At 53.2% G+C, this 24,372-nt stretch overlaps 1 protein-coding gene across 2 annotated transcripts in view; it reads right to left on the reverse strand.

The window, feature by feature from the left end:
- Positions 1–17,809: 17,809 nt before the first annotated feature.
- CNTFR (ciliary neurotrophic factor receptor) overlaps positions 17,810–24,372 on the reverse strand; it is a 200,862-nt gene continuing 194,299 nt past the window's right edge. For both annotated transcript variants that reach the window (XM_041421948.1, XM_041421949.1), the window contains exons 9-11: positions 21,572–21,752; positions 19,915–20,059; positions 17,810–19,016 (exon numbers count right to left, since the gene is read on the reverse strand). In XM_041421948.1, coding sequence (XP_041277882.1) covers position 19,016; positions 19,915–20,059; positions 21,572–21,752 — 327 coding nt within the window. In that variant the 3' untranslated portion in view covers positions 17,810–19,015. The remainder of the gene's footprint in view (positions 19,017–19,914; positions 20,060–21,571; positions 21,753–24,372) is intronic.

The following is a 24,372-nucleotide window of genomic DNA, read 5'->3' on the forward strand; positions in this document are numbered from 1 at the left end:
CGGGAAAATCAAAGTGAGGAGCTGTTGTTTAAATCTGAAGAGCAGACTGAGCTGCTCTACCTGGGCTGTGCCAAAATTGTTCCTGGGCAGCCAATTCATCTCTTTCTCCTGATACCCATAAGGAGCAGCTAAGGCAAGGGATATCTGAAAGGGTAACTGGGAATTCTGACCTAACCAAATTCAGGATTCAGCCTGGGAAGTTTCCCAGCTGATGAAGAAGTCGGTGACTAGAAAAGAGGCATTTATGCAATATGTCAAAAGCCACTGTCTCAAGTAAGTCCCTGGAACGTCCAGGTCATTGCTGGAAGCTGGTCTGGGCTGCTTTCTTGGAATCAGGCTGAGAGGGTGATGTGGGAGAGGGGGAAGCATCTCTTCTTTGGGCAGGTGTCTGTCTCTCACTGAGGGTCTGCGTGAGCTGCCCCGGGGCAGAGCTCCTGCTGCCGCTGCCAGGGAGTGTCACCCAGGCGCGGTCCCTGCGGACATCCCACAGCAGGGTGGCGTTGGTGGTAAATCCTTGTCCGCTCGTGGTGTCCTAGAGGCTCCGTGGTAGCCGAGCAGCGCAGCTTGAGTCTGTGGGTGTCTTTGCTCGATTTGGAGGTGATGAAGAAGTCGGTGACTAGAAAAGAGGCATTTATGCAATATGTCAAAAGCCACTGTCTCAAGTAAGTCCCTGGAACGTCCAGGTCATTGCTGGAAGCTGGTCTGGGCTGCTTTCTTGGAATCAGGCTGAGAGGGTGATGTGGGAGAGGGGGAAGCATCTCTTCTTTGGGCAGGTGTCTGTCTCTCACTGAGGGTCTGCGTGAGCTGCCCCGGGGCAGAGCTCCTGCTGCCGCTGCCAGGGAGTGTCACCCAGGCGCGGTCCCTGCGGACATCCCACAGCAGGGTGGCGTTGGTGGTAAATCCTTGTCCGCTCGTGGTGTCCTAGAGGCTCCGTGGTAGCCGAGCAGCGCAGCTTGAGTCTGTGGGTGTCTTTGCTCGATTTGGAGGATCCTCGCAGCGCTCCCAGAACAGCCGTGCGAGGGCAGCACAGACCGCCGAGAGCAGGAGCAGGAGCAGGAACTGGAGCAGGAAAAGGAGCAGGAGCAGAAAGAGCAGGAGCAGGATCAGGAGAAGAAGGAGCCAGGAGCAGGAGCAGGAGCAGGAACAGGAGCAGGAGCAGGAACAGGAGCAGGAGCAGGAGCAGGAAAAGGAGCAGGAGCAGGAAAAGGAGCAGAAGCAGGAGAAGGAAAAGGAGAAGGAGCAGGAAAAGGAGCAGAAGCAGCAGTAGGAGAAGGAGCAGGAGCAGCAGTAGGAGAAGGAGCAGGAGCAGGAACAGGAGCAGGAGCAGGAGCAGCAGTAGGAGAAGGAGCAGCAGTGGGAGAAGGAGCAGGAGCAGGAACAGGAGCAGGAGCAGGAACAGGAGCAGGAGCAGGAACAGGAGCAGGAGCAGGAACAGGAGCAGGAGCAGGAGCAGGAAAAGGAGCAGAAGCAGGAGCAGGAAAAGGAGAAGGAGCAGAAAAGGAGAAGGAGCAGGAAAAGGAGCAGAAGCAGCAGTAGGAGAAGGAGCAGAAGCAGCAGTAGGAGAAGGAGCAGGAGCAGGAACAGGAGCAGGAGCAGCAGTAGGAGAAGGAGCAGCAGCAGCAGTAGGAGAAGGAGCAGGAGAAGGAGCAGGAGCAGCAGCAGCAGTAGGAGAAGGAGCAGGAGAAGGAGCAGGAGCAGCAGGAGCAGACCAGAGCCTGCACACCTGCTTGCCAACAATTCTCTGCACAGGTCCTCTAGGACCTTGCCGTGTGCGTCCTCCCCCCTGAGCAGGCCAGGGCTTGCTCAGATTGAGCTGCTGCCATTCCTGCTGCTGGCTCAGGAATGTTTTATCTCCTTTCTCCGTGGTGGATGAGATGCAGTGACCATCGTGGCTGGGTGCAGGTGTTCCAGGTGTATTTCATCTGCCTCAGGCTATGTGAATCCTGCTCTTTCACTAGGGAAATGAGGTTGAAAATGGGAAAAGACATGAGAAAACAAAGGCAGCTTTTTGGGATCTGCATGGGGAGCCCTGACCACTTAGAATTTGCCCTGTGCACCAAGCGGCCACGTCCCTGCATGACACTGGGGAGAGGGACTGAGAGGTTTTTGCCAGTTTCATGCTGGCAAAAACCTAGTGGGTTCTGGGAGGGTGGATCTGCTCAGCCCAGTGTCCCCTCAGAGCCCTGTGGAGGGAGGAGAGGATGCCCACAATGACAGAAGCCTCTCCACTGTGACAGGAGACCAACTTTACTCCTGCAAGGGACGAGAAAAGAGTCTGGGGCTGCAGAGGGTGACAGGGCAGAAGACGCGTGGGCTGTGAGCTGCAGAGGGAGCAGCAGGCTTTTGGGACCAGCAACAGTCAGGAGGCTGAGAAGATAAAATTTTGTTTGGGATATGGCTGATAATCTGTCAGGTATTGCTTGTTGCAGACACTGTTCATTAGAGACAGGAAAGCACAGGGGGTTTTCCAAAGTTTCTGAGTTTCAGATGGTGTCTGGGTGACTTTTCTCCCAGGAAAATATCCTGGTGGACACCGCAACTGGACTAACTGTATATGAAGAATGACTGTGTAAGAATATCTCTCAAGGCCATCTCCTGATCAGCCCAGACTGATCAGATCCCAACAGGCTGTGATGGGACAGACTCTGCTCTCCACATTTGCCAAAGAACACCAAATAGAGGCACAAAATTTGGGCATTGGATAGCTTTATCCCTCATTTAATTGCTGGGAAACTTTTGAGAAACAGCCATTCTTCCCACTACAACAGCAGGCACCAGCACCAGGGGGTTTTCAAGAGCCTAAATAAATTGTGGATACTCCATCCTGTTAAGTGTTCAAGGCCAGGTGGGACAGGGCTTTGAGTAACCTGCTCTAGTGGAAGATGTCCCTGCCCATGGTAGTGGGATTGAATCAACGTGATCTTAAGGTCCCTTCCAACCTGAACCCCTCTATGATTCCATGGTCCAAGTACAGAGAAGGCTGTTCCATTTTTGGAGGAGCCAGCACATCAGGAGATCATCTACCCACCAGCTGCAGCTAACCTTGGTACCCGCTTGGGTTATGAAGCTGTGTAGAATTGCAGCAGCTCCTCTCTGGATTTGATCTTCCTTCCTTTGTGGTTTCTGGAAATATTCCTTCTCTTCAGAAAATGTGCTCTTGGGAATGTAAAGTATTTGAGGAGATGGGTCTGCGTGAATCTAAGAACATCTGAAAGCAAATACCAGCCCTTCACAGCATGGTGTGTGGATGATGAATCGGTGTCCTCTCTGCTGTGATGGGCCGTGGCCATTGCACAGCAGCTCCTGCCCCAGCTGTTGGGCTCAGGGACAGGGCGTCTCTGAGAGCTGCCAGCTCCAGAAAACATCTGGGCTTCTAGAAAGCCAGGTTGGTTCTTCACATAGACTTTGGAAATTTGAGCTGGGAGCACAGCATGGGCCCTGTGTTTTCACTGGGATCTGCGAGGGGCTTCTCTGGGGTCTTGATCCCTTTCCCCTTCTCTACTCCTGGACTTTTTTCATCCCCCTACTCCACTGAAGAATAAAGTACTGCTCAATCCTGCAAACACCTCCCTTGAGGGAGTACAAGGCAGTAGAGACATAGACATTTTCAACTGCCTCTGTTCTTAAGCCACAGCCTTGTCCATGCTAAAAGCTCCAAGGTGATGTACATGCAAGTGGTTGATCACACCAATTACCCCATAAAAGGCGGAGCCACCACTCCTGTCTCAGGCATCTTGCTGCCTGGCATAGCCTGATAATGTTGCTTATCCCTAGGGTTTGCCAGACACTATTCAGAGGGCCTAAATGTGGGGCAAACAGCTCCTGCTGGGCAGGTACTCTCAAAATTCTGTCTGAGTGTCTGAGAGTGGGGAATCCATGGCTTCCACTGATTTCTCCTTCCAGGTGATTTGCAGATCATGATGACACCCAGGATAGTTTATTCTCAGCCATCTGATGCTTTCTTTCTTGAACATACTCCCATGCTGAGGGAGTGTTCAGCAAAACATACTTCTGGACGAGAGTCCCCCGAGCCTGAAAGAGTCCATGGGATTTATCTCTGCAACTTATAAAAGTTTTACTGCAAATCTTCTGGCCCAAGCGAGCCAAGAGCTTGCTCCATAAATTACTACCAAGCTAGGGATTAGGAGCACTAAAACAGACGTACTTCGCAGCTAAAAATAAGGCACGGCACAAGCTTGAAGATTTGTTCTGCCTGGAAGTTTTATTGCACCCAAACTGTATGAGATAATGTGCAAGAAAGAGCCGCTTAGCGGATCCATCTGCTTTTGGACACATTCGCCTGCTCAATAGCTCTGGAACGAGGCAATGAATCCGTGAAAGAAAGTGGAGTTAGACTGTGTTACCCAGTGCAGTAAAACTTTCTCCAGACAAAGAGAAAGGCTGCCCTGTTCCCCCCCAGCTCTGCTCTGGGGATGCTCTGAGGACCCTGAGCTTAGGTGGTATTTGGGGCTGCTGAAAAAGGAGTGAACCCCACCGGTGCTGGTGCCAGGTGTCGCTCTTGCTGGGCTTGTTTAGCCCATGGATGTAAACAGGCTTTGAGAAAGTATTCTTCCTTCTGCTAAGGTTTGGCAGTGTCTCCAGGAGTGCCCAAATTCTCCTGTCTGAGTAACTGAGTGTAGCCCTGTCAGCCTCCAGCCAGCAGTGCAGGCACACAAAAAAAAATGCAGTGCAAAAGTTGTAATGCATGTAGAATTTGTAATGTAATGTAAAAATTGTAATGTCTGCAAAGTTGTTCACAGAATCCCAGAATGGCAGATGTTTTCAGGGACCTCCAGAGCTAAACTTTGTTTAAGCAGGGCCTGCTAGAGCTGGTTGGCAAGAACCACATCCAGGAGGCCTTAGAATATGTCCAAAGATGGTAATCCACAGTTTCTTGGTCAATCTGCTCCTGTGGCTGGTCACTTGGATAACAAAAGAATGTGTCCCATGTTGTGGTTTGTGCCCATTGCTTCTTGTCCTGTCACTGTACAAGTCTCTCCCATCTTTTCATCATAGGAGAGATGATCCAATCCCTTCATCACCTTGTGGCCCTTTGTTGGACTCTCCATTAAGTCTATATCTCCCTTTTGGGATGCCAGAATTGGATACAGGGCTCCAAGTGTGTCCATGTGTAGAGCACAGGGACCTTTTCCCTTGACCTGCTCCCAGCACTTTCTGTAATCCAACCCAGAATAAGTCTTTTTCAGCAAGAGCACACTGCTGGCTACTCTTTAGCTCAGTGCCCACCAGGATCTCCAGCTCTTTCCATCTGAGTGGCCCCCAGTGTCCATCAGTGTGTGGGGTTGTTGCTCCCCAGGGGTAGGACTTTGCACTTCTCCTTGCTGAATGCCATAAAGTTCCTGTTGGCCTCTATCTCCAGCCTGTCAAGGCCTTTTAGGATGGCAGCGTGGTCCTCTGGCATTCCTGCCACTCCTGCATCAGGACCAGAGGAGGGTGAATTCCTCTTGCACATTCCAAATCTGGCCCAGGGACACCTGCGAGGAGTGGGATGGAGTATTGTGGAACAGCCACCATGCAGGAGGGGTGAGGCTGGTTGGACCCCATGAGTGTAGGGTGTGGGTGTGCATGAACTGCGGATCCCTCAGAGATGGAGCCACGCTGGATGGTTGCACATTGAAGATCTGTATTCTCTTGAGAGAACCTCTGGTGGCATTGACAGTTCTGGGAGCAAAGTCCTGACTTTAATCAGCCTCTCTGGGGTCTCCATGACAGAGGCAGTGTATGCCTTTGACCAGAGGATCCTGTTCTCACAAGGAGAAGCAGGAAACAGAATGACTTACGGACTTGCCTGTCTGTATGTCCCTGGCTCCTCTGCCACCTGTGTCTTACTTTGCATCCCTTAAATGTCACTGGGGCTGAGATTTTCCAGCAACAAATCAGAGGGGACAGCAGACACGTGGCTGAGACACCAGTCCTGTAGTGAGGGTCAGGCCAGACTTTTCAATATCTGAGGCCATGATTGCAGCAGCTTTTGAGGAGCCCTGAACATGTGCTGACAGGAGTTACCTGTCTCAGGATGAGTTTGGGATGTGAATTTGGGCACAGGGGAAGGTGAACACTGAAGCAGTCAGGGGGTATGTGGCTTTAATTGATCTGGGAATCACAGCTGCTCTGTTAACTTGTCCCTTGTCTGGGACAGAGACAGCCCTGTCCTGTCACCCTGCTGAATGTGACAAGTGTGCTAGTGGCTTTGCTGGAACCACAGCTCAGGAAGTGCAGCACTGCTGGACTTCAGCTGGGGCTGCGCTGCCCCTCAGTGTGAAGGAGCCCAAGCAGTGATCTGTGGTGGTCCCTTTGGTCACATCAACAGGACACAAACATGCACCTGATGCACAACTCCATGTGCATCCTTGTCATACATCTGCGTGCCTCGTGCCGAAGGGCAGAGGAGTAGGATCAGCCACCCTGCTCTTCAAAGTGTCTGTGTGCATGTGCAGGGGTGGAGAGAGGCAGAAAAGGCTTTTCTGGGAGAAATGTAGCAGTAAATGACACCACAAGCCACCTCCCCTCAAGAAAGCTGCCAAGTGTCCTGTCAGCTCCTGGAGGCTGTGAGCTCCTCCTGTGTGCAAACACAGTGAGCAGCAGAAGGCAGACAGGTCTCCTTCTCTCCTGCTGCTGACCCACAGACTGCCACTGTAGCCCCAGTCCCACAGCAGCACTCAACCACCTGCACAGACCCCCATTTTGGCTGCAGCATTTGCTGCTGCTCCGGGGATCTGCAGCCTCAGGTGTGCCCAGGTGTTCTTCAGGGCCACCACGAAAGGGCCAGCCCTGGGAACATACCCCGCACTGAGACCAAGCTGTGGTGCACAGTAAAGCCATCTGTTTCCATCCTGCAGCTGCTGTCCTTCCCATTGCAATTTACTCGGCCTCCTATAATTTATTCATCCCAGGATGCAGCTTGTACATCTGCAGTATCATTACTAGAGACGCCATTAGCTTTAAAATTTTATAAACCTCGGTGCAGGTGATAAGTTGAAAAGTTAAAGAGGGTAATTGTGGCAGGAAAACAGGGTATTTGCTCAGTGTTCATCCCACACCAGAGATGCAGGCTCTGGGGGAGCTTTGGAGGGGGATCAGCAGACTGGTGTGAGCAAGTGAACTGCTGCCAGGTCCCAGTCAGCTCACCCAGATGTGAGCCCATCCCTGCTGGATCCATGCACTGGGTAAGGGACCTACAGGCATTCCCACATGTTTCTCCCTCCTGCCTCCTTGGCTGCACAATTTCCTCAGGTCAATGATGAGAGGGGCTGCACAACCAGATGTTTGCATCTGAATGTGTTGCTCATGCTCCTGTGAGGGACTTGACAAGGGACTGGCAAGGATTAGGGCAATCCTGAATCATCTGCCTGCTGTCTGTTGGTCTGGGTGCTTCAGAACTCTCCAGGGAGCTGGGAGAGTCTCCACCATGTAGATACTCACCACTCTGAGCATGCCTGAGTCTCCCAAGCTGCATGTCCTGCCTGCAGTCCCCTCCTGCCTCTCTGCTTCCTGACCAGGTTCATGTGCCCTCATTCAGGAGCATGGCAATTAAGTCATGCTGGGCAATTTTCCTAGAAAGTTTGCATGGCTGGGGCGCAAGCATGCACCAAAGGTTTGGCAGGGAAGCAGGCATGGGAGCCTTCCCTGGAGCCCTGCACCCTTTGCAATGAATTAAGAGCATCCTGATCACTTCTGGCAGCTGGAGGTCTCTGACAGCTGAGCTAGGGGGATGAATTCCCTCTCCCCAAGGCCAAGGGAGATATGTGTACAAGGATGATTTAGAGGTTGCTTGCAGGGATTGATGAGCTGGAAGGCTGTGGGGAGCAGGGTCAGTGCCAAGCAGGGTGGGGCATGGAGGAATTTGAGGGGTGGTGGGATCCCAGCTACCCAGCGAGGGGTAGCTGAGATCAGGGATGGAGAGGAGGAGACAAGGTCCCAAAGGTGTCCTGCAGTCTGCAGACAGCTTTCTCTCCCCATGCTACAGGTGAGAAGACCCCAAATCCACCCTCCCACCCAGCAGCTCTGCTCAGTCTCCTGCAGTCTGAAGATTTGGACACTGTTGTCTGTCCCCAGGGTATGATGAAGGCACAGGCAGCTGTGAGTGCTGGGGACAGGCTGCTCATGGGTCATGCTGGCATGATCCTATCCCCTCTTGTACAAGTTTTCATGCTGGCTAATGAAAGCAGCCTGTAGCTGGGTAATTTGACTTCCACCTGTCCTTTCTGTGAACCTCATCAGTTCCTCATACACAGCGTCACTCTGTGTCCTGTGGGTCACTGTCCTGCAGGGTGAGTAAAGCACACACTGTGCAATTACATTATCCAAGCCCTGAGCCCTCACCTGAGCTTTGCCAGCAGTTGGTGGCAGTCCTGGTTCAAGCTGCAAGAGGCATTTCCCCCTCCATTCTGCAGGCATCTTGTGCCTCCTTCCTTAGTTATGTTTCCCAGGATGCTCCAGCACCTAGTGTGAAAGGATACAGGATCTGAATGTTCAGCCAACGGGAATTCACAAACCCTTGAGCAGCAGGAGGGGAATGAAGCATGGGGAAGTCTGGAAGACACATCAACCCAGCGGAGCCTGACTGATTCCCAGCTTGTCCTGCTCTCCTGACATAGCCAGAATGCCCTTTTCTACTCCAAATGACACCCACACACTAATTTTGCTGGTGCCCTTTCCTCTTCACTGTGACCTTCTCTCTCTGGTTTACAGTGGGAAATTACGTTGAGATAGGACTGAGAAGCCTAAAATGGCTTTAAGTAGGAGGACAGGTTCATTCTGCTGCCTGCCTTAGGTAGCCATGATCTGCTGGGGTGATTTTGCCCCAAGGCAGAGTTCCCATTTGCATTTTGGGGCAATATGCCATGGTCTGTAAGCATCATCATTCCCACATTCACAGACCTTGCACTGTTGATACCAAAACAGCTCAGCCTTTCTACCAGGTCTTACTCTGCTGCATAGCTCACAGCAAGGACCTTTTCCTGGTTTTCCCTACAAAGTCCTGGCTCGCTGGGAATAGACAGTGAACTCCTGGCAAGGCCTGGTCATCTTCTGCAGAGTGTAGTTCTCCAAAGGTCTTTACAACCCTCCAGCAGCCTGGATGGCCCTGGATTTGACTCCATGCATCCTAGGAAATTATGACAGAAATACACCCCTGCACAGCAATTTATTCTGGAATGTGAAGACCAAGCAAGAGCACATTCAATAGCCAATTTTGGCAGCCAAAGCTGGCTCCTTGCTCTTCTGCTTCATTGGCTTCCTTCCCCCCATGCTGCTCAACTTCCATCCGCTCATACACCAGGATGAAGTCTTCTCTAACTGTTCCTGACTTCAGCATGCTGCCAGGTAAACAATGTGGAAATTAGTGGAGACAAGTAAATAATTTGTAAACAATCATTTATTCATTACTTTCCCCTCCTTTCCCTGTGCAAGCAGATTGCAAGGTGCCTCAGAAGCACTCGCAGTTTGGAGTGAGTTCTCTTGTAAGGCATTTCCCACTCCCCATGAATAACTTATGAACAGATCAGAGTGAATATTAAGGGCCTGAAAATCCAGAGACTTGGGCTGCTGAGCTGAGTGAGTACCACTTGAGCTTCTCCAATAGAAAAGATATCTAACAAAACAGCACTAAGTGGATTCACTGTGCTGTAATTAAAGGATGTGCACATCTGCTAGTCAATGGGCTGCCTGTCAGGTAGGGTAAGGTGGCCGTGCAGCAGGGGATGGTGTGCCTGAGACATGTGGCCTGTGACTGGGATACCAGGTCTTAGCATTTACTCTTGGGGTTGATTCATACCGTACAGTGCTTCTACTGAGCCGTGGATGAGAGGCAAACATGACCCGACCAGCTGGACTGGGTTCATGCAAGAGGTTCACTGAAAAAATTTCTGAATAGCCTCACGTGCCTGTAAATTACCCAAGCATTGGTAGAAAGCACACACAGAGGGCTTAAGCCCCAAACTAACAGAGAGCATAAGGATGTGCTGACTTCAAAGAGTCCAAAGTTAAGCTTGTGCTTGGCTTCAGTCAGGTGCTCTGTGATGGGCATTTATCCACCTTTGAGCTCAGCCACCTGCTTTGTGTTTTTTTTCTTTTTTTTTGAAAGATGATTATAATTCACTCAGAGAAAGGTTCCTAACCTCCTGCCTAGCTCCTAAGGCAAGGATTCAGATCAGTGCTACATGAAATGGGGGAGGCGGGCCATGAGCTGAAATCCCTTTTGCTCTTGCAGAGGTTGCTCTCAGCCCTGTACGTGAAGTTCCCCACATCCCAGGTCGGGCAGTACCTTCTGCCCAGGGTGTTGCTTGTAGAACTGAGGGCTATGTTGATGCCAGGTACCTTTTCCAGTGTAGGCCTCAAGCATCTCCCAGTGTTGCGGGGAGGTCAGGAGCCCCCATGGCTGGGGACAACACCAGTATCCTCTCTTGAGGTCTTTGGCACAGCATCTTTCATCCACCATGGCTGAGACATCAGGCCTAATAGGGACCTAATAGGTGATCTCCTGTTGCCTTCATTACAGTAGCTAGGAAGTCCTGGGTAGGATTTAAACCAGGGGTGAATGTGAGGCACTAAGTTAAGGATTAATGTTCCAAACACCTGGGGTACCCAGGGGATGCTGTGGGTACCCCCACAATGCCACAGGTCTCCTCTGGACATCCTGCAGCACATCTACTGGCATGGTGCAAGTCTTCCTGCGCCCCTGAGCTTTGCCATGGCAGGCTGTGTGCAGGCAGCCCTGCCAAGAGCATCCACAGAGCAATGCAGCGGGCTCCAAAGCAGGCAAGGGGACCATTCCCAGCGCTGGGATGGACCCAGAGCAGCACACAGCTTGAGACAGGCCCCAGCTCCCCCTTGCCAGATCCCCCGTGCATCTGTAGTCCTTTCCGCTCCCCGGCAGCCTCATGCACCTGCACTCCTAGCGGAGTGGGATTTATCCTGCCCCAGGCGCTCAGTGCAGGGGTCAGCCCTCATAAACCTCTCCGGCACAGGAGCCCAGGCCAGCTGCCTCGCTTGCACCCACAGGGAGAGCCTCTGCACCTTGAGAGCTTTTCTATCCGTCGTTCCCCAGGCCAGCACCCACCCAGCTGGGTCCAGGGCATGGCATGGTGGCACATGGTGAGGATGGGGCCCCGTGCTGCTGGTCCCCCGCTCCCCCCACCACACCAAGCACTTTGGGTAACCCCCGGTACGTGGGAGGCGGCATGAAGTCATTCTGGTCCTCCAGCAAACCCCTCCAGCTGTCTGGAGCCAGTGCAGATTGTGGGACGTGTCTGGTGACTGACGAGGCCTCAAATCCACGTTTGTGAGAGATGATATCTAGAGTTTTAATTTTTTTATGAGCGAGGGGTCGGGGGGAGGCAGGGACTCCCAGGGCAGCTCAGAGGGGAGGCGGCAGTGCGTGTATGTGCGTGTGTGAAACACGTTTCATCCCAGAGACCCCCAGCTGCAGGAGTCCTGCACAGATAGAACCAGCATGCCGCCACCTCTGAGCGGCAGGGACCAGCTGGGGAGGATGTTGGACAATGGCAGCCAACAGGGATGTGTCAGCAGGGCTCAGTGTCAGCTCTTGGATCAAACCCTCTGCTCAGTCCCTCCTGCACATCACCAAAGTTCTCTCTGGGCCTTGCCCATGGGGTTACTCCAGTCTTGGGCCCTTCCTCAGTAGATGAGCTCCTGGGAAGCTTTTTGGAGCTGTTGGAGCTGGTATCCTCCTTTCCCACTGGTGAGACCCCTCGATGGAGTGCCTCCATGTGACTGCTCCACCATCCAGAGTCTGGTGAGATGCTGTGGCCACTTTCAAACCCTACTGATGCTCCTGGAGAAGCTGCTCTCTCCTGCCCTGCAGTCTCATGAGCGGCATTTGGTGCATGCTGGTAGTTTCCACAGGAAAACCCTGTCTGCAAACTGCTCTGCCCTGCTTTAATCCCAGCTAACCTGCACTAAACCTCACCACACTATTGGAGGAGTAGGTTAGAGTCACCAATGCTTTCCAGTGGCCAGAAAATTGCTGGGACCTTCATCAGGCAAGAGCAAGGCAAAAAGTGAGCCCAGGTGAAGCCATGATGCCTGCTCCCAAGTGAACTCTCTAGGATGGGATCCTACTGGGAAAGGACATGGAGCAACCTCTCAGCCAGGAAATCTTAGAAGAAGGCACTTGCCCACTGCACACCCAGGGTCAGTGTTCGAACCTGTTCCCACAGCTACCTCAGGTGACTTCCAAAGGTGAGGGTCTGGCAGTCATTTGCCATCAATGTCCCATGGCCAAGGCTGCAAGGTGACCACCAAGGTCACACACTGCCATCCATGGCTGCAGGGTGGTGCTTGCCTCTTTCAGTGGGAAGATCCTGTCCCCACTTCCCATAGACAGTGGGGATGGAGGAACCTCTCCTCGAACTGGCCAGAGTGCCTGCATGCAGTGACTCTCACCCGGAAAGGAGGAGGGGGGCCGAGGCCTCTTTGTAACCCAATCTCGTCTGCATGGGCCCCTTTGTTGTTATTACATTTATTTATTGATCCCCCTTGGGAAAACCTTAGCGGTGCTGGACTTGCCGAGGCTTTATTAATGGGGATAGGGAGAGAGGGGAGGGAAGGGGGGGCCGAACAGAGCACTCGGACCATCTGTTCCCACCAAAGGGATGGAGCAACAATAGCCATGTTTATAAAACTTCTCTGCGAGTCATTGTGTTTGCAAAAGGAGAGCTTCCACATCAAAGGCCATTTCCGCTCCCACTGCTCAGGGGCCCCTCCACCTTCCAGCATTCTGCAAGGATCGCCCTGTCCTGGTCCCTTCTCCTCCCAGCCCTGGACACGTGGTGAGATGACAGTGGCATCACCCACAGAGGGACCACCATGACTGGGGACACCCCTGCCAAAGTGAGTGTTCATCACCTGCCCATATCTGCTGCTCCAGGAGGACTTTCCAAGGAGGGGTTTCTCCTGGAAGCAATAAAACTATCACAAGGCATTGGATAGTGTTTGCCAAGCACTGGTGTTGGGAGAAACAATACGTCCAGTACTGGAGAACTGTCGCCTGGATGGTTTCTTTCAGTCCACTGAAAGAGCAGTGTTCACAAAGTTGCTTTGGTTTTCCTCAAATTTCATATGTGGGAAAAAAATAAAGGAAAAAAAAAAACCAAAAAAAGAAAAGAGTAGGGTTTGGCCACGTCAAAGCTGGCTGATGGGGTCCTTCATAATGAAACAACTGTGTTTGGCTTTCCTTGAGGCTTGTATTAGATTATCTGTTACAATCAGACATGAAATAAAGACCATGAAACAGCTATGAAATATTTTGACTGAACCAGTATGTTGTTTTTTTCTTCCCAAACTGATCTTTATGGACAAGATGAGGGTTTAGTTCTGGCTCAGATCAAAGCCAAATGCCTTCCTGAGGACTTGGAGTTGTCAGCCATATCCTGACCACGACCCAATCCTGCAGTTGGGGACAGGCTGCTCTGGGGTGAATTTGCAGGCTGGAGGTTTGGGGCATATCCAGGCTGTCACACATCCACAGCATGACCCTGAATGATGGCATGTCACCTCCTGGGACTGCATGTCCTTCCCTGTTTGTTGGTGCTTTATGGCTCCGTGGGGTAATTCACATATGAGCTGGTGACTGTGCTGGTGTTTGTGACCACTGGGTGTGAGAAACAGAGAAACTCCCTAGGGATGTAGAATTATCTCAGTCCAACTTTGGATAAAACTGAGACCTCTGGAAGTTGCTGCCAGCCAGCAAGTGGGCACTTTGGGGAAGGCTTCTCTCTGCACCATGTGTTTGTGCAGGGACCTGATTTCCAGCTGGCAGGACAGGCATCCTGACAGCAGGCTGGTGGCTGGGCAGGCTGTCTCACACCTGTCAACCATCCCTTCCATCCTGGAAGGGGGAAACCTTCCCAGAGACTGTATGACGCCTTCTCAGGAAGCCGTCCAAGTCCCTGCTGGCTGTGTCCCCTTGGCCAGGCTGCAGGAGGAGACCTGAGCATGGTCCCTGATTGCTTTTGGCAGGGCGTAGGGAGCATGCTGCTCTCTCCCAGCACTTAGCAGCTTCCCTGGGAACCATGCAGGAAAGGAGGAGAGGAGCCCAGACTTGTGGGAGACACTTTTCAATTCATGCCTAAGCCACTACTCTGCTGCTCAGCCACATGGCTCCATTAAGTCCCTTTCTGGCTGTCTTCTTTCCATCAATCACTCCGTCTCCGCGAGCAACCCAGACACCGGATCTGGGTTATAAATAAGACAATCAATCAGCGATGCTATTAGATAAACAGAGTGGCAGAAGCCAAATTAATGCTTGGCTTTTTCTTGAAAGGGAGGAAAAAAGGAGTCAATTGCTTATTAGAGGACCCTGGTGTGGTCTGGTCTCCACGCTGCAGCTGAGCCGGGTGGGCTGTGCTTGGCTGCAGTGTCTGTGTGTGGGGAGGTTTGGGATGCTGTGAGCACATAATCCCTGTGGGTCACCCTGGCCACATCAGGGAGGGGGCTGGGGCAGACTGGAGGTGAGCAGAGAGGTTGTAGCACTGGGGCAGTGATGGGAGATGGGAAAACAGTGATGGGAGCTGCCCATCTGGGCAGTGAGGAGGTTTCAGGGCGGGTCTGGTGGGGAGGGAGGGCATGAGGCTGCAGGCAGGAGTGTGTGGGGACTGGGGACACAATGCCAGAACAGACATTGAGCCAGTCAGGATGGACACAAGGAAGAAAAGCATCACTGCTTGGAGGCTTTTCAAACAACAGGCAGTTTCTTCTGGAGGTGAAACAAGTCCTTGTCTGGAGCCACCAACAAATAAGATGGTCCAAGATTGTCATTTGTGGTTTGCTGTGACGATCTGTCAGCCCTTGTTGCTACAATCCTCTGCCCTACAGCGTTGTGAAGGTGCCCAAGGCTGTTTTTACCTCCAAGGTCTGCACCTGCAGCTCCATCTGCTTCTCTGTGTGGTGGTGGCTGATTACCTCAAAGCTCCTGGGCTCATTCCTGCACCAAAGATGTCAGAGGAGAGACTTTCCTCATGGTAGGATCTTGTTGCCTGAGCTACCCCTCCTGCCACTGGGGAAGAAAGCCCTGAGAGGAAGGCTATAATCTGCCAGAGGCATCCAGTGCCCAGGAGACATAAGCTCTGTACAGGAGATGTCAGCTTTTTCTGAATGAATACCCCATGCTTTGGGCTGGGCTCTTGTATTTGCTGGACTTGACGCTACTGCAGGTTGAGGAATGGGAGAGTCTGTGCTTCTCCAAGTGAAGCTGACTTTGTTTACAATCTCATCCCTCACAGACGCTGCTCTTCATGCTTTTATCCCAGGGACTGCCTTTCCACCAGCTCCTGCTTCTTTCATCTCCACCTGACACTTCTCCCATTTGCTGTGATGGAGGAGGGTACCTGCCCCTGGAGGACCAGGTCTGCCACTGTGCAAATAAGGAGCAGCTCTCCTCTGCCAACTGGCTCAAAAGATCCCACGTCGAATTTCCACCCAGCCCAGCAAGCTCTCAGCTCGGGTCTGGCAGTGCAGCTATGGGTGTGCTTTCTCAACAGCTGAGCCTGCTTTCATTCCCCATTTTCACCTGTGACTGTGCCAGACTGAAGCTCTGCCAGAGCTGAAACGCACAACACAGTACTCACTGCTCCTCCTTCCTACACCAAAGCATGTCACCCCATCACAGGCTGGACAACACATTCCTCTCAGCCTAATTTGGGATAAATAACCTTGTTATTCCCTGGGAGACCCAGGCTTGCTGGTGCAGGTAGCACCAGCAGGCAGGTTTTCTGACTATTGGGTCAGGGAGAATGAGGTCTCTGCTAGCACCCACTTAAGGGAAGGATGCAGGAGGTGCAGTCACTCGATCCCATTCCACTGTTCAGCCCCTCGCTCAAGCGTGGGGAGTTCCTGCTTCCTCCAAGGCTTCAAGTCCAGGAAATAGCTCCTGCTTTCCAGTCACACTTCTGATCCCTCTTGCAGAGCTTGGGGAGCTCCGTGCAAGGCTGCTCTCACATCAGCAACAGCCCAAAACAACACCTAAGGTGGGATTTACTGCCACATATGTGCTGGGAAGATGCAGGGACCCATTGCACCCGGGTGATGTATTGGATTTCAGGTTATGTGATGCACAGGTTTCTCTGAGCATTGTAATTCCCTCTTTCTTCCTGTATGGATTTATACTGCTAAGTGGATGGATTTTCTGCTTGGCAGGGATGCTCCCCTGGGACCTTCCCCAGTTTGAAACATCTCAGCACATCTGCACATAATATTCCTGGGGCACTTAATGAGTGGGCTTTTACGACACCCCTTGCTTTATAGACTGCTGCTTAACGTGGCCAGGAACCACGGAAGGGCTGACAAACAGCATCCTAGAGCTGGCAGAAAGCCGAGTACCAACTCCAGGTGCTGGATGATGCCTTGGGCTCTGTGTGAAAGCCACTGCTCTCAGATGGCCTCTCACACAGCTGCCCTGAGCAGTGGAAGCACCACTCCCTTGGTCCCTGAAACAGCTTGAGAGGGACAGGTTTCTTCTGCTTAATAACCTGAGACAGCATGCCTCTGGACCAGCTATGGAAATCCTGGGAGGAGATGAAGGTGATCTGTCTGTCTGGGATGATTCCCCCTAGCAAGGGCTGGGCCTGACATTTTCATCTCTGCTAAGAGCTGTCCCTTCCCCCTGCCCCAAAGAGCCATCTGCTATGGTAGATTACCCCAGCTTTTAGCACTGTGAATCCATAATTAGTGCATAATTAATTACCAGATGTTTTTAACACTAATGAAACATTAATAAATGACGGAGGCATGTTGTCTGGTAATGGAACATTAACCAGTGAACCAAGTCAGTGCTGCCGCCAGCATGGCCAAGCCAGAGACAGGTCTGCATCTGACTGAGCTCTTCCCTAAATAAAGCTCCAACATTGTTCAAATCACAGCAAGTGCCTGGTGGGAGCAAGTGACCAGCTTGGTGCTGCCTTCAGGCTTTGCAGAGCCAAGGCTGTGGCTAGTTCATGTCCGTCCTTCCTTCCTTCCATCCACTCACCCATCCATCCACCCCATTCATGTGTGCATCCTTCCAGCCAGCCAGCCAGGCACACAATCTCCCTGCTGTAGAGACTTAGTTGAGGCACCAGAGAGGTAATTTTTTAAAAAGTGGAGCTTTTCCCCCTGGGCATTTCTTGATGGCACCCCTGCTCCAAGTTTTGGCAAGGCACGTGGGGAAAGAACAGACTCCAACAATGTACTTTGCTGCATCCATTGCCCCCCATGCTGGGTCCCTGTGAGCCCTGCCCCGACAGAAGTTTAATTCAGAGCATCTGGGCCAGTGACATTTTCCTAACATGAATTTATTAATCAGACATGGGAAGTGCATTAGCTGTGACTACAGCCACCTCCCGGCTGCCGTGGGGCACAGGCAGGTCTCCATCCTCCTGCCTGCCCGAGAGATGTCAGGGCGCAGCCAGAGCCTGGGCACGCAAGGGACCCTCCAGGGCCTGTGAAGGGGGAGGTGTGGCACTTCCCCATCACAGCAGATGTGTCACGGGGTGGTGACAACCACCTCCTTTCCCTCACTAGGAGTCTCCAGGCTGGGCATCTGCCTTGCACCTTCTCAGGATGTCCTAAATGCCAGATTTTGTGTCTCCCACCCCTCTGGGAGGATGGTGCTATGGTCTCAAACACTCCAGGGTGTGTGTGTGTCCACTCAATGCTGTTCCCATGTCTTCCCCAACTCAGCCAGCACCATGCACAGAAGAAGGCAGCCAAAACGCCCCTCTCCAGATGGAAGGGAAATGACACCCAGAGCCATCAGTCATCATGAAATGAACATTTAATGAAGACAGTCTCTCCTGGTGTATGTGTGTGTGTGTGTGTGTATGTGTGTGTGTGTGTGTGTGTGTGTGTCTGTGTGCGTGTGTGCGTTGTCTCTGTGAGCTTAGTTTTATCCCCTCTATTACTTTTTTTTTTATTATTTTTCTTTTTTTTTATATATATACATCTATAAAAAATTCAAATACAGCATGTCAACAGTGGGAATACTAGGACGTATGGTATTAAATACTGCGCTTGGGTCCAGGCAGGGCCAAGAGAAGGTGTCTTTACAAAACAGGACATTGGGCAGGATGGGGAGGAGAGCAGAGCAGGCATGGGGACAGCTGGGGACAGCCAGGGACAGCAGGGGACAGCGGGGCGCAGGTCTGCAGGGCTCCAGCTCTGAAGGCAACAGCAGAGCTATTCTGCTTTTGTTGGAGAATGATACAAAGACATCAATGGGCGTGATTCCCTGTATCCAACATGGTTAAAAGTTTGGGGGTGATGTTGGGTCGGGGTTGGGGGTGGCGAAGGCTCCTGCAGGGTGCTGTGGAGGGGGAGGTGGAGGGACAGCTCTCCCAGGTGCGCGGCAAGGGGCAGGAGGGGTTTTATCGGTGTTTCACTTCCTTTTTTAAAATTCCATTAAAACCCCGCCAGCTCCCTGCTCCCCATCGCACTTGTGAAAGCCACCAGCTCCCCCCTCCACCACCCCCTCGGAGGGGACCAAGACCCCCGCCCACTCCCCCGCCCCGATCCATGCACCCCTCCATCTTCGCCACGCGGTCGAGAGCTCAGGGGAGCGAGTCCAGTCCTCGGGGGACCCCCTTTTGCCATAAGGGGGTGCACAGCTTGGAGCATCATTCCCCTCACCACCCCCCCGTTTTCATATCCCCTTTTCTCGGTGCGCGGCCGCGGCGGCGGCGGGCACGTCTTTGGCGTGGGGGGGTTTGGCTGCAAGAGCGGGACCCCCGGCTGCGGCGGGGCCGGGCTCGCTCCACTCGGCTGAGGAAAGGGGCACGGACATGGGTCTCCTCGCTCCGGGCCGGGAGAGGATTTTGCGGCTCCCGCGGGGGACGGCAGCAGCTCTGTCCTGCTCCGAGGTGGCGGCGAGAAGCGTGGCGCGTCCTCAGTGTGTGCAAAATCGAAGAGCTAAGAGACTCAGCCCGGGAGCGGGGCGGGGGCGGTGGGCGGTGGGCGGTGGGGAGGCGACTGCGCTGGGCTGCGGTGGGTGGACAGATGGAGTTCTGCAAGCGGGGAGAAGAAGGGTCAGGGTGTCGCTCCAGACTCAGCTCTGCTCACTCACCGGTGGGACATACCCAGCAGAATTTCCTTCCCTCCTCTTTCCCGGCTTTTTTTTCCGCAGGGGAAATTCACTCAGGTACCCAAACACATCATTTCCACCTCCTCCTCACAGGGCTGGGCCCTGCCCACCCTCTCCTGGCTGCATGCCACCACCTCTATTGGTGTCACACGTGAGATGTCACTGTCAGAGGGGAGCAAAGAACCCCGTGACCACGAGGGGCTTATCTTTGGGCACCAAAGGATGGGTGGCTTATCCTTTATCTCCCAAAAGTGACACACGTGGCTGCTTCCAGGATCCATCTCTTCCTTGGGAAGTATGGGGACAATGAAAGGGCATTAGGATCTGTCACCCACGAGACAGCAGCCCTGGTCTGTAGAGGAGAGGGGCATTTTGTGGCTCTCTGGGACTCTCTGGGCTGCCTAAGCCAAATAAAGGACATTTTTGAGATGCAATCTGAATTTTTTGATCTCGGACAATTTTTCTTTCATCATTAAGCAAAGGCCTTAGATTTCCATGTGGTTTCTTTGCCTCTTAAAAATGTCAGCAGAGAGAATGGGAGAGGGCTGCTGAGAACAAGACATCAAAGACTGACCACTTTGCCAGCTTTGCTTGAAAAGCCATTTTTGAGACCTTCAGCTGAATATCCATCTGGAAAAGCAGTCAGACTTGGTGCACTTAAAAAACTGCAAAAAACCCCCAAATGACTTGTCCTCAATGCCCTCCACCCACAGTCTGGCCAGAGCATCCCCTTCCCAGCCCCATTAGAGTGTCCCTATATCCCTGCCCCATCCCAGCACCCACCTCCTGCCTCTTATGCCTCAGATTTGGGAGATACTCACTAAATAAAGAGGACACTATAGGCAGCCATGACCAGTCCAGCTGTCCAACACACTGCCATGGCCCCGCTGCCCACCACGGCCCCCTTGTCACAGATCTTGGTTGTGGGTGGTGCCATGAAAGAGGAGGTGCTAGCGCTTGTTGTCTCTGCAAGAAAGGAGAGGGGATGGTGAGAGAGCTGGATGCCCTGGGATTCATCCCATAGGAGCAGCCCTGCTTTCCTGCTGGTGTGGCTTGGACCTGGCCCCAAATTGCCCTTTTCAGTGCTATACCACACGAGGGCTGAGGTAGAGGGCTGGGGTGATTCAAGGGATGGTGTGATCCATAAGACTTCCCTTGCTGTGACAGTGGACCTACTGCTTGGAGATGCTTTTGCCATCAGGCAGAGCTGGGCATCCTTCTCATCCCCATCCTGACCAGCTGAGCCACTCTATGCACCAAGTCCAGGGGAATTTTAGCTAGGAAGCCACAATAAGCCACTAGTGCTCAGCCAAGAGCATCCCTCACCCACAGAACACGCCACACACAGCAGGCTGCATCTGCTGGGCTGGCTCACAAGGTTTGTCCTGCTTTGTACTGAACCAGATGGATTGTCTATGCCTGCAGAGGGCTGCAGGACTGCAGGGAGTGCATGGATGAGCAGTCAGCAGGTGGGGGCGGCTTTGGCCACGTCCAGATGACCTTAGCATGTCCCTGGCCAGACTGCCTGGGCTGATTGCTGGGGACCACAGAGTCTGTCTCAGCATCTGTCAGACCATTGAGGTGTCACAGTGGGGCTCAGCGTTGGAATTGGGGTGTCCCACATCATCCCTGCCTGGCTGCACCAGGCTGCGTGTGCAGGGGTGTGTGTGTGAGGGACACACGTGTGCCTGCACAGGGAGCGGGCCAGTGACACTGAGGGGCATTTGCATTTAGCACAATGCAGGTGGGAATAGAAGCAAAACCAAAACACTGACAGTAGCGCTGCTGCAAAGTGTTCCTGCTCTCCTTGTGAGGGTTTATCCACCTGGGAATGGTGGGGAGGGCTGCAAATCCCTGCTGCTGCCTGAATATCCAGGTGCTCTAACAGGTGCTGTTTTGAAAAGGGGAGTTTCTCTGCACAGGAGTCAATGAAACCAGTGCAGGGTCTGCTTCATCCTTTCTGGGAAACGGAGGGCTGATAACACCCATTTGGACACAGTCCCAGCTCCTTCCTAGAAGCAGAGACTTGGTGTTAACTTGGTCGCTTTTATTTTGAATTGGCATCTCTTTGAGCCATTGTGAGGGGTCAGAGGTGTGGAGGGGGAAGGACTGGAGAGGGAAGGGAGGGCTGGAGGGAGACAGCCCTACAGGGAACAACAACCACAACCACAACAACAACAACAACAACAATAATACAATGGCCAGCCTCATTGTCCTGCTCCAAGTATCCTGGTGAGAAGGATGCTGAACCAAGCATCCTTCCATGCTGAGTCAGTATCCTTCAGGCCATGGTTGCACCTGCTGACAGGGCCACAGGTAGGGGAAAAGTGCAGGGTGAAGGGCTGCAGCTCCACGAGTTTTTTTGGGCTATCCTTGGCTGTGGGCAAAACTCGCATGGAGCCAAAGAGGAGATTCCTCAGCCCGGAGCCCTGGGTTCCTCCTGAATGAAGCCTGTTTGTACTGGGAGGAGGCTCTTACCTGTGATCTGGGCCTCCGTGGTGAGATGCTTGGGCTCCTCTGTCCAGGGGGTGGCATGAACAGCCACGCTCCAGTCACTCCACGTGCCGATGTCGTTGTCTTTGGCTGCCACCTGGATGATGTATTCCTTGCCAGCGTACGCGTCCGTGATGGTGTGCGATGTCCCATCTGACAGCTCGACCTGAGGGCAGCAGAGGGGAGAGGAGGGTAGTCAGAGGAGTCCCCAGGAGGTGTAAGGCAATTTATCTCGGCTAAAAGATGATAAAAAGGCTTTTGCAGCACTTTTAGAAATACTGAAGCGTTGTCGGCAGAGGCACAAGACCAGGACAGGAAGGGAAGTGGAGGGAGATGCTCCAGCTGCAGCTCCACTAAAAGTTTCAAGACCTGGTTCCATTCCCAGGCTCACGGCGTCAGAGTGGAGCAGCTTCCTCTAGAGGTCACCAGAAACTAGCAGATGTGTGTGTGGGCTCCCTCGGACATGTTAGGGCAGCTGGGAGTTGGATATTGCAGGCAGTGGCTGGGATGTGCTTTCATGGCACCACTGTCGGTGCTGGGAGAATGCTTTCCCACCAGCAACACCTCTGGCCAGCCTGCTCCCGTGCCTGCTGGCATCCCATAGTTTTGGCTTGTGTCCCTTCAGCTGGGCCCTTGGACAAGCATCAAGTTGTGTCCAGACATCTTTCCTAGAAACCATTCCCTCGGTCCCATTGTCACTGCTGTCTGAGCTGTAGAAGACCCCGCTGTTCCTTGTGCTGCAAAGTGCAATGGTTTAACCCCATTTAACCTTCCAAGGGATCTCTGAGCCATTTGGAGCTTGGCTCCAGGACAGAGGGATGCAGGTGCTCAGCAGAAATGCACCCCAATGGCATGGATCCCGGTGAGCAAACACATGTGGCTGACAGAGGGGGAGGCTCAGCATCCAAGCGAGCAGGGCAGGAATATCTGGAGAGGCTAAGGGGAATATTGCCCTCCAGCCCATCTCCGAGACTGAGGACCAGCATGCTGCCCACTTGAGTACCCTTTGGTGCTGCTGTGCGTGGTTTGGGGGGCACACAGGGCATGCCCTGCCCAGACACATTTCTAATAAAGGTGCCACAGGATGAGGGGTGGTGCGGGACTGACACAGCCCATCTGTGAGCACCAGTGCCCAGCCAGGGGCTCCAGCAGGGCAAGCATCACATCATGGGTGGGGGCAGTTTCACGGTGCTACATGTGTGGGGTCCTCCACATCTCCCGAGCCAGCCAGGAGAAGGTCACCTGGTGCTGCTGTGCGTCGTTTGGGGGCCACACAGGGCATGCCCTGCCCGACACATTTCTAATAAAGGTGCCACAGGATGAGGGGTGGTGCGGGACTGACACAGCCCATCTGTGAGCACCAGTGCCCAGCCAGGGGCTCCAGCAGGGCAAGCATCACATCATGGGTGGGGGCAGTTTCACGGTGCTACATGTGTGGGGTCCTCCACATCTCCCGAGCCAGCCAGGAGAAGGTCAGGGACAGAATCACCCTGTCCTGGGTAGCACCAACAGCTCAATGTCAGGAGGAAGATCCAAACTTCTGCCTAGTCAGGAAGGGAGGAGGGGAGGAAGGGAGGAAGGAAGGGAGGGCTGCACCATTGGGGTGCCCAGGAGGTATCTGGGCCACTGCACCTGTGCGTCGAGGCGGCCCTGGCAGTGTGGCTGTACCCACATAAGGGATGGTGTGCACTCCAGATGGTCAGTGTCATCACCCCACAGCTTGCAGGAGTACCTTAAAAGCACGAAAGAGATCCCACCCTGAGAAAGAACCAGCCCTTTCCCAGTCCCTTCTGTGCAGCACATGCCATAGCCCAGCACAGATGGGCAAAGGGATGCGATCCCTTTGGCATGAAAGCTGCAGCCCCCTCCAGGCTTTTACTGTCACTCTGGGGGATTCCTAACAGAACGAGGGGCATTTTTGCTTTCTTGCTCCAAGTGAAAGCCTTTCCTTTCCTATTCCCACTTCCAGCCTTCTGCCCTGAACATCAGAGCCCTTGGATTCTACACTCCCAGCTGCTCCTGCTGCCCGACCTGAGCCCCACATCTGGAGCACATCTGGATGCAGGTCTGACTGGTCTCCCCCACAGCCACTGGGAGCCCAGGCACCTCAGGGTGGGCAGGCAGGACACCCACCAGGTTGTGGATCATCTGGTCTGCCAGGCAGGGCACCTCCCTGCAGTGTAGTGGCACAGTGATTCTCTCTGCCACCCAGACCTTGGAGCTCTTTGGTGGCACCCACCAGTGTGGATGGTAATGACAAGGGAATCAAGTTAAATTAATTCCTAATGATAATTAAATAAAATGAAACCTCAGAGGGTGAACTGCCAACACCCTGCTGACTTGACTTGCTCTGTGCTGGGATACAGCTTGGAACTGGAGAATGAGGACAGGGCTCTGAAAGATGCTGGGCTTATCCAGCTGGTGTATGACTGTCCAAGCATGCTCTGATCCCCCTGGCTCCTCCCTGGGACCTGCACCAAGCAGGCTGCAGGCAGGCCAGCCCTACTAAGGTCCTGATGACCTGCCCAGGCAGCTTTCCCTTGGGAGCAATTCCTGCCTCTTCCCACCCACAACCAACCAGCAGCTGAGTGTTTATAGGTGGGGTGTCACAGGCACAAAGGGGTTAAATCTGTGCCTTGCCTGGGCAGGGGGAGTGTCCCCCCAGGACCCAGACCTTCCTTGAAGGACCTGGGAGGTTGTTGCCCTAAGCTCTGCTTTACACAGCAGCTAAAAAGAGAAATCATGGATGTTATCATCCATCTCCCCCCACACAAACAGCTTCTGGA

This window comes from Onychostruthus taczanowskii, unplaced genomic scaffold, assembly GCF_017590055.1.
Source record: "Onychostruthus taczanowskii isolate IOZ18803 unplaced genomic scaffold, ASM1759005v1 scaffold70, whole genome shotgun sequence".
NCBI lineage: Eukaryota > Metazoa > Chordata > Aves > Passeriformes > Passeridae > Onychostruthus > Onychostruthus taczanowskii.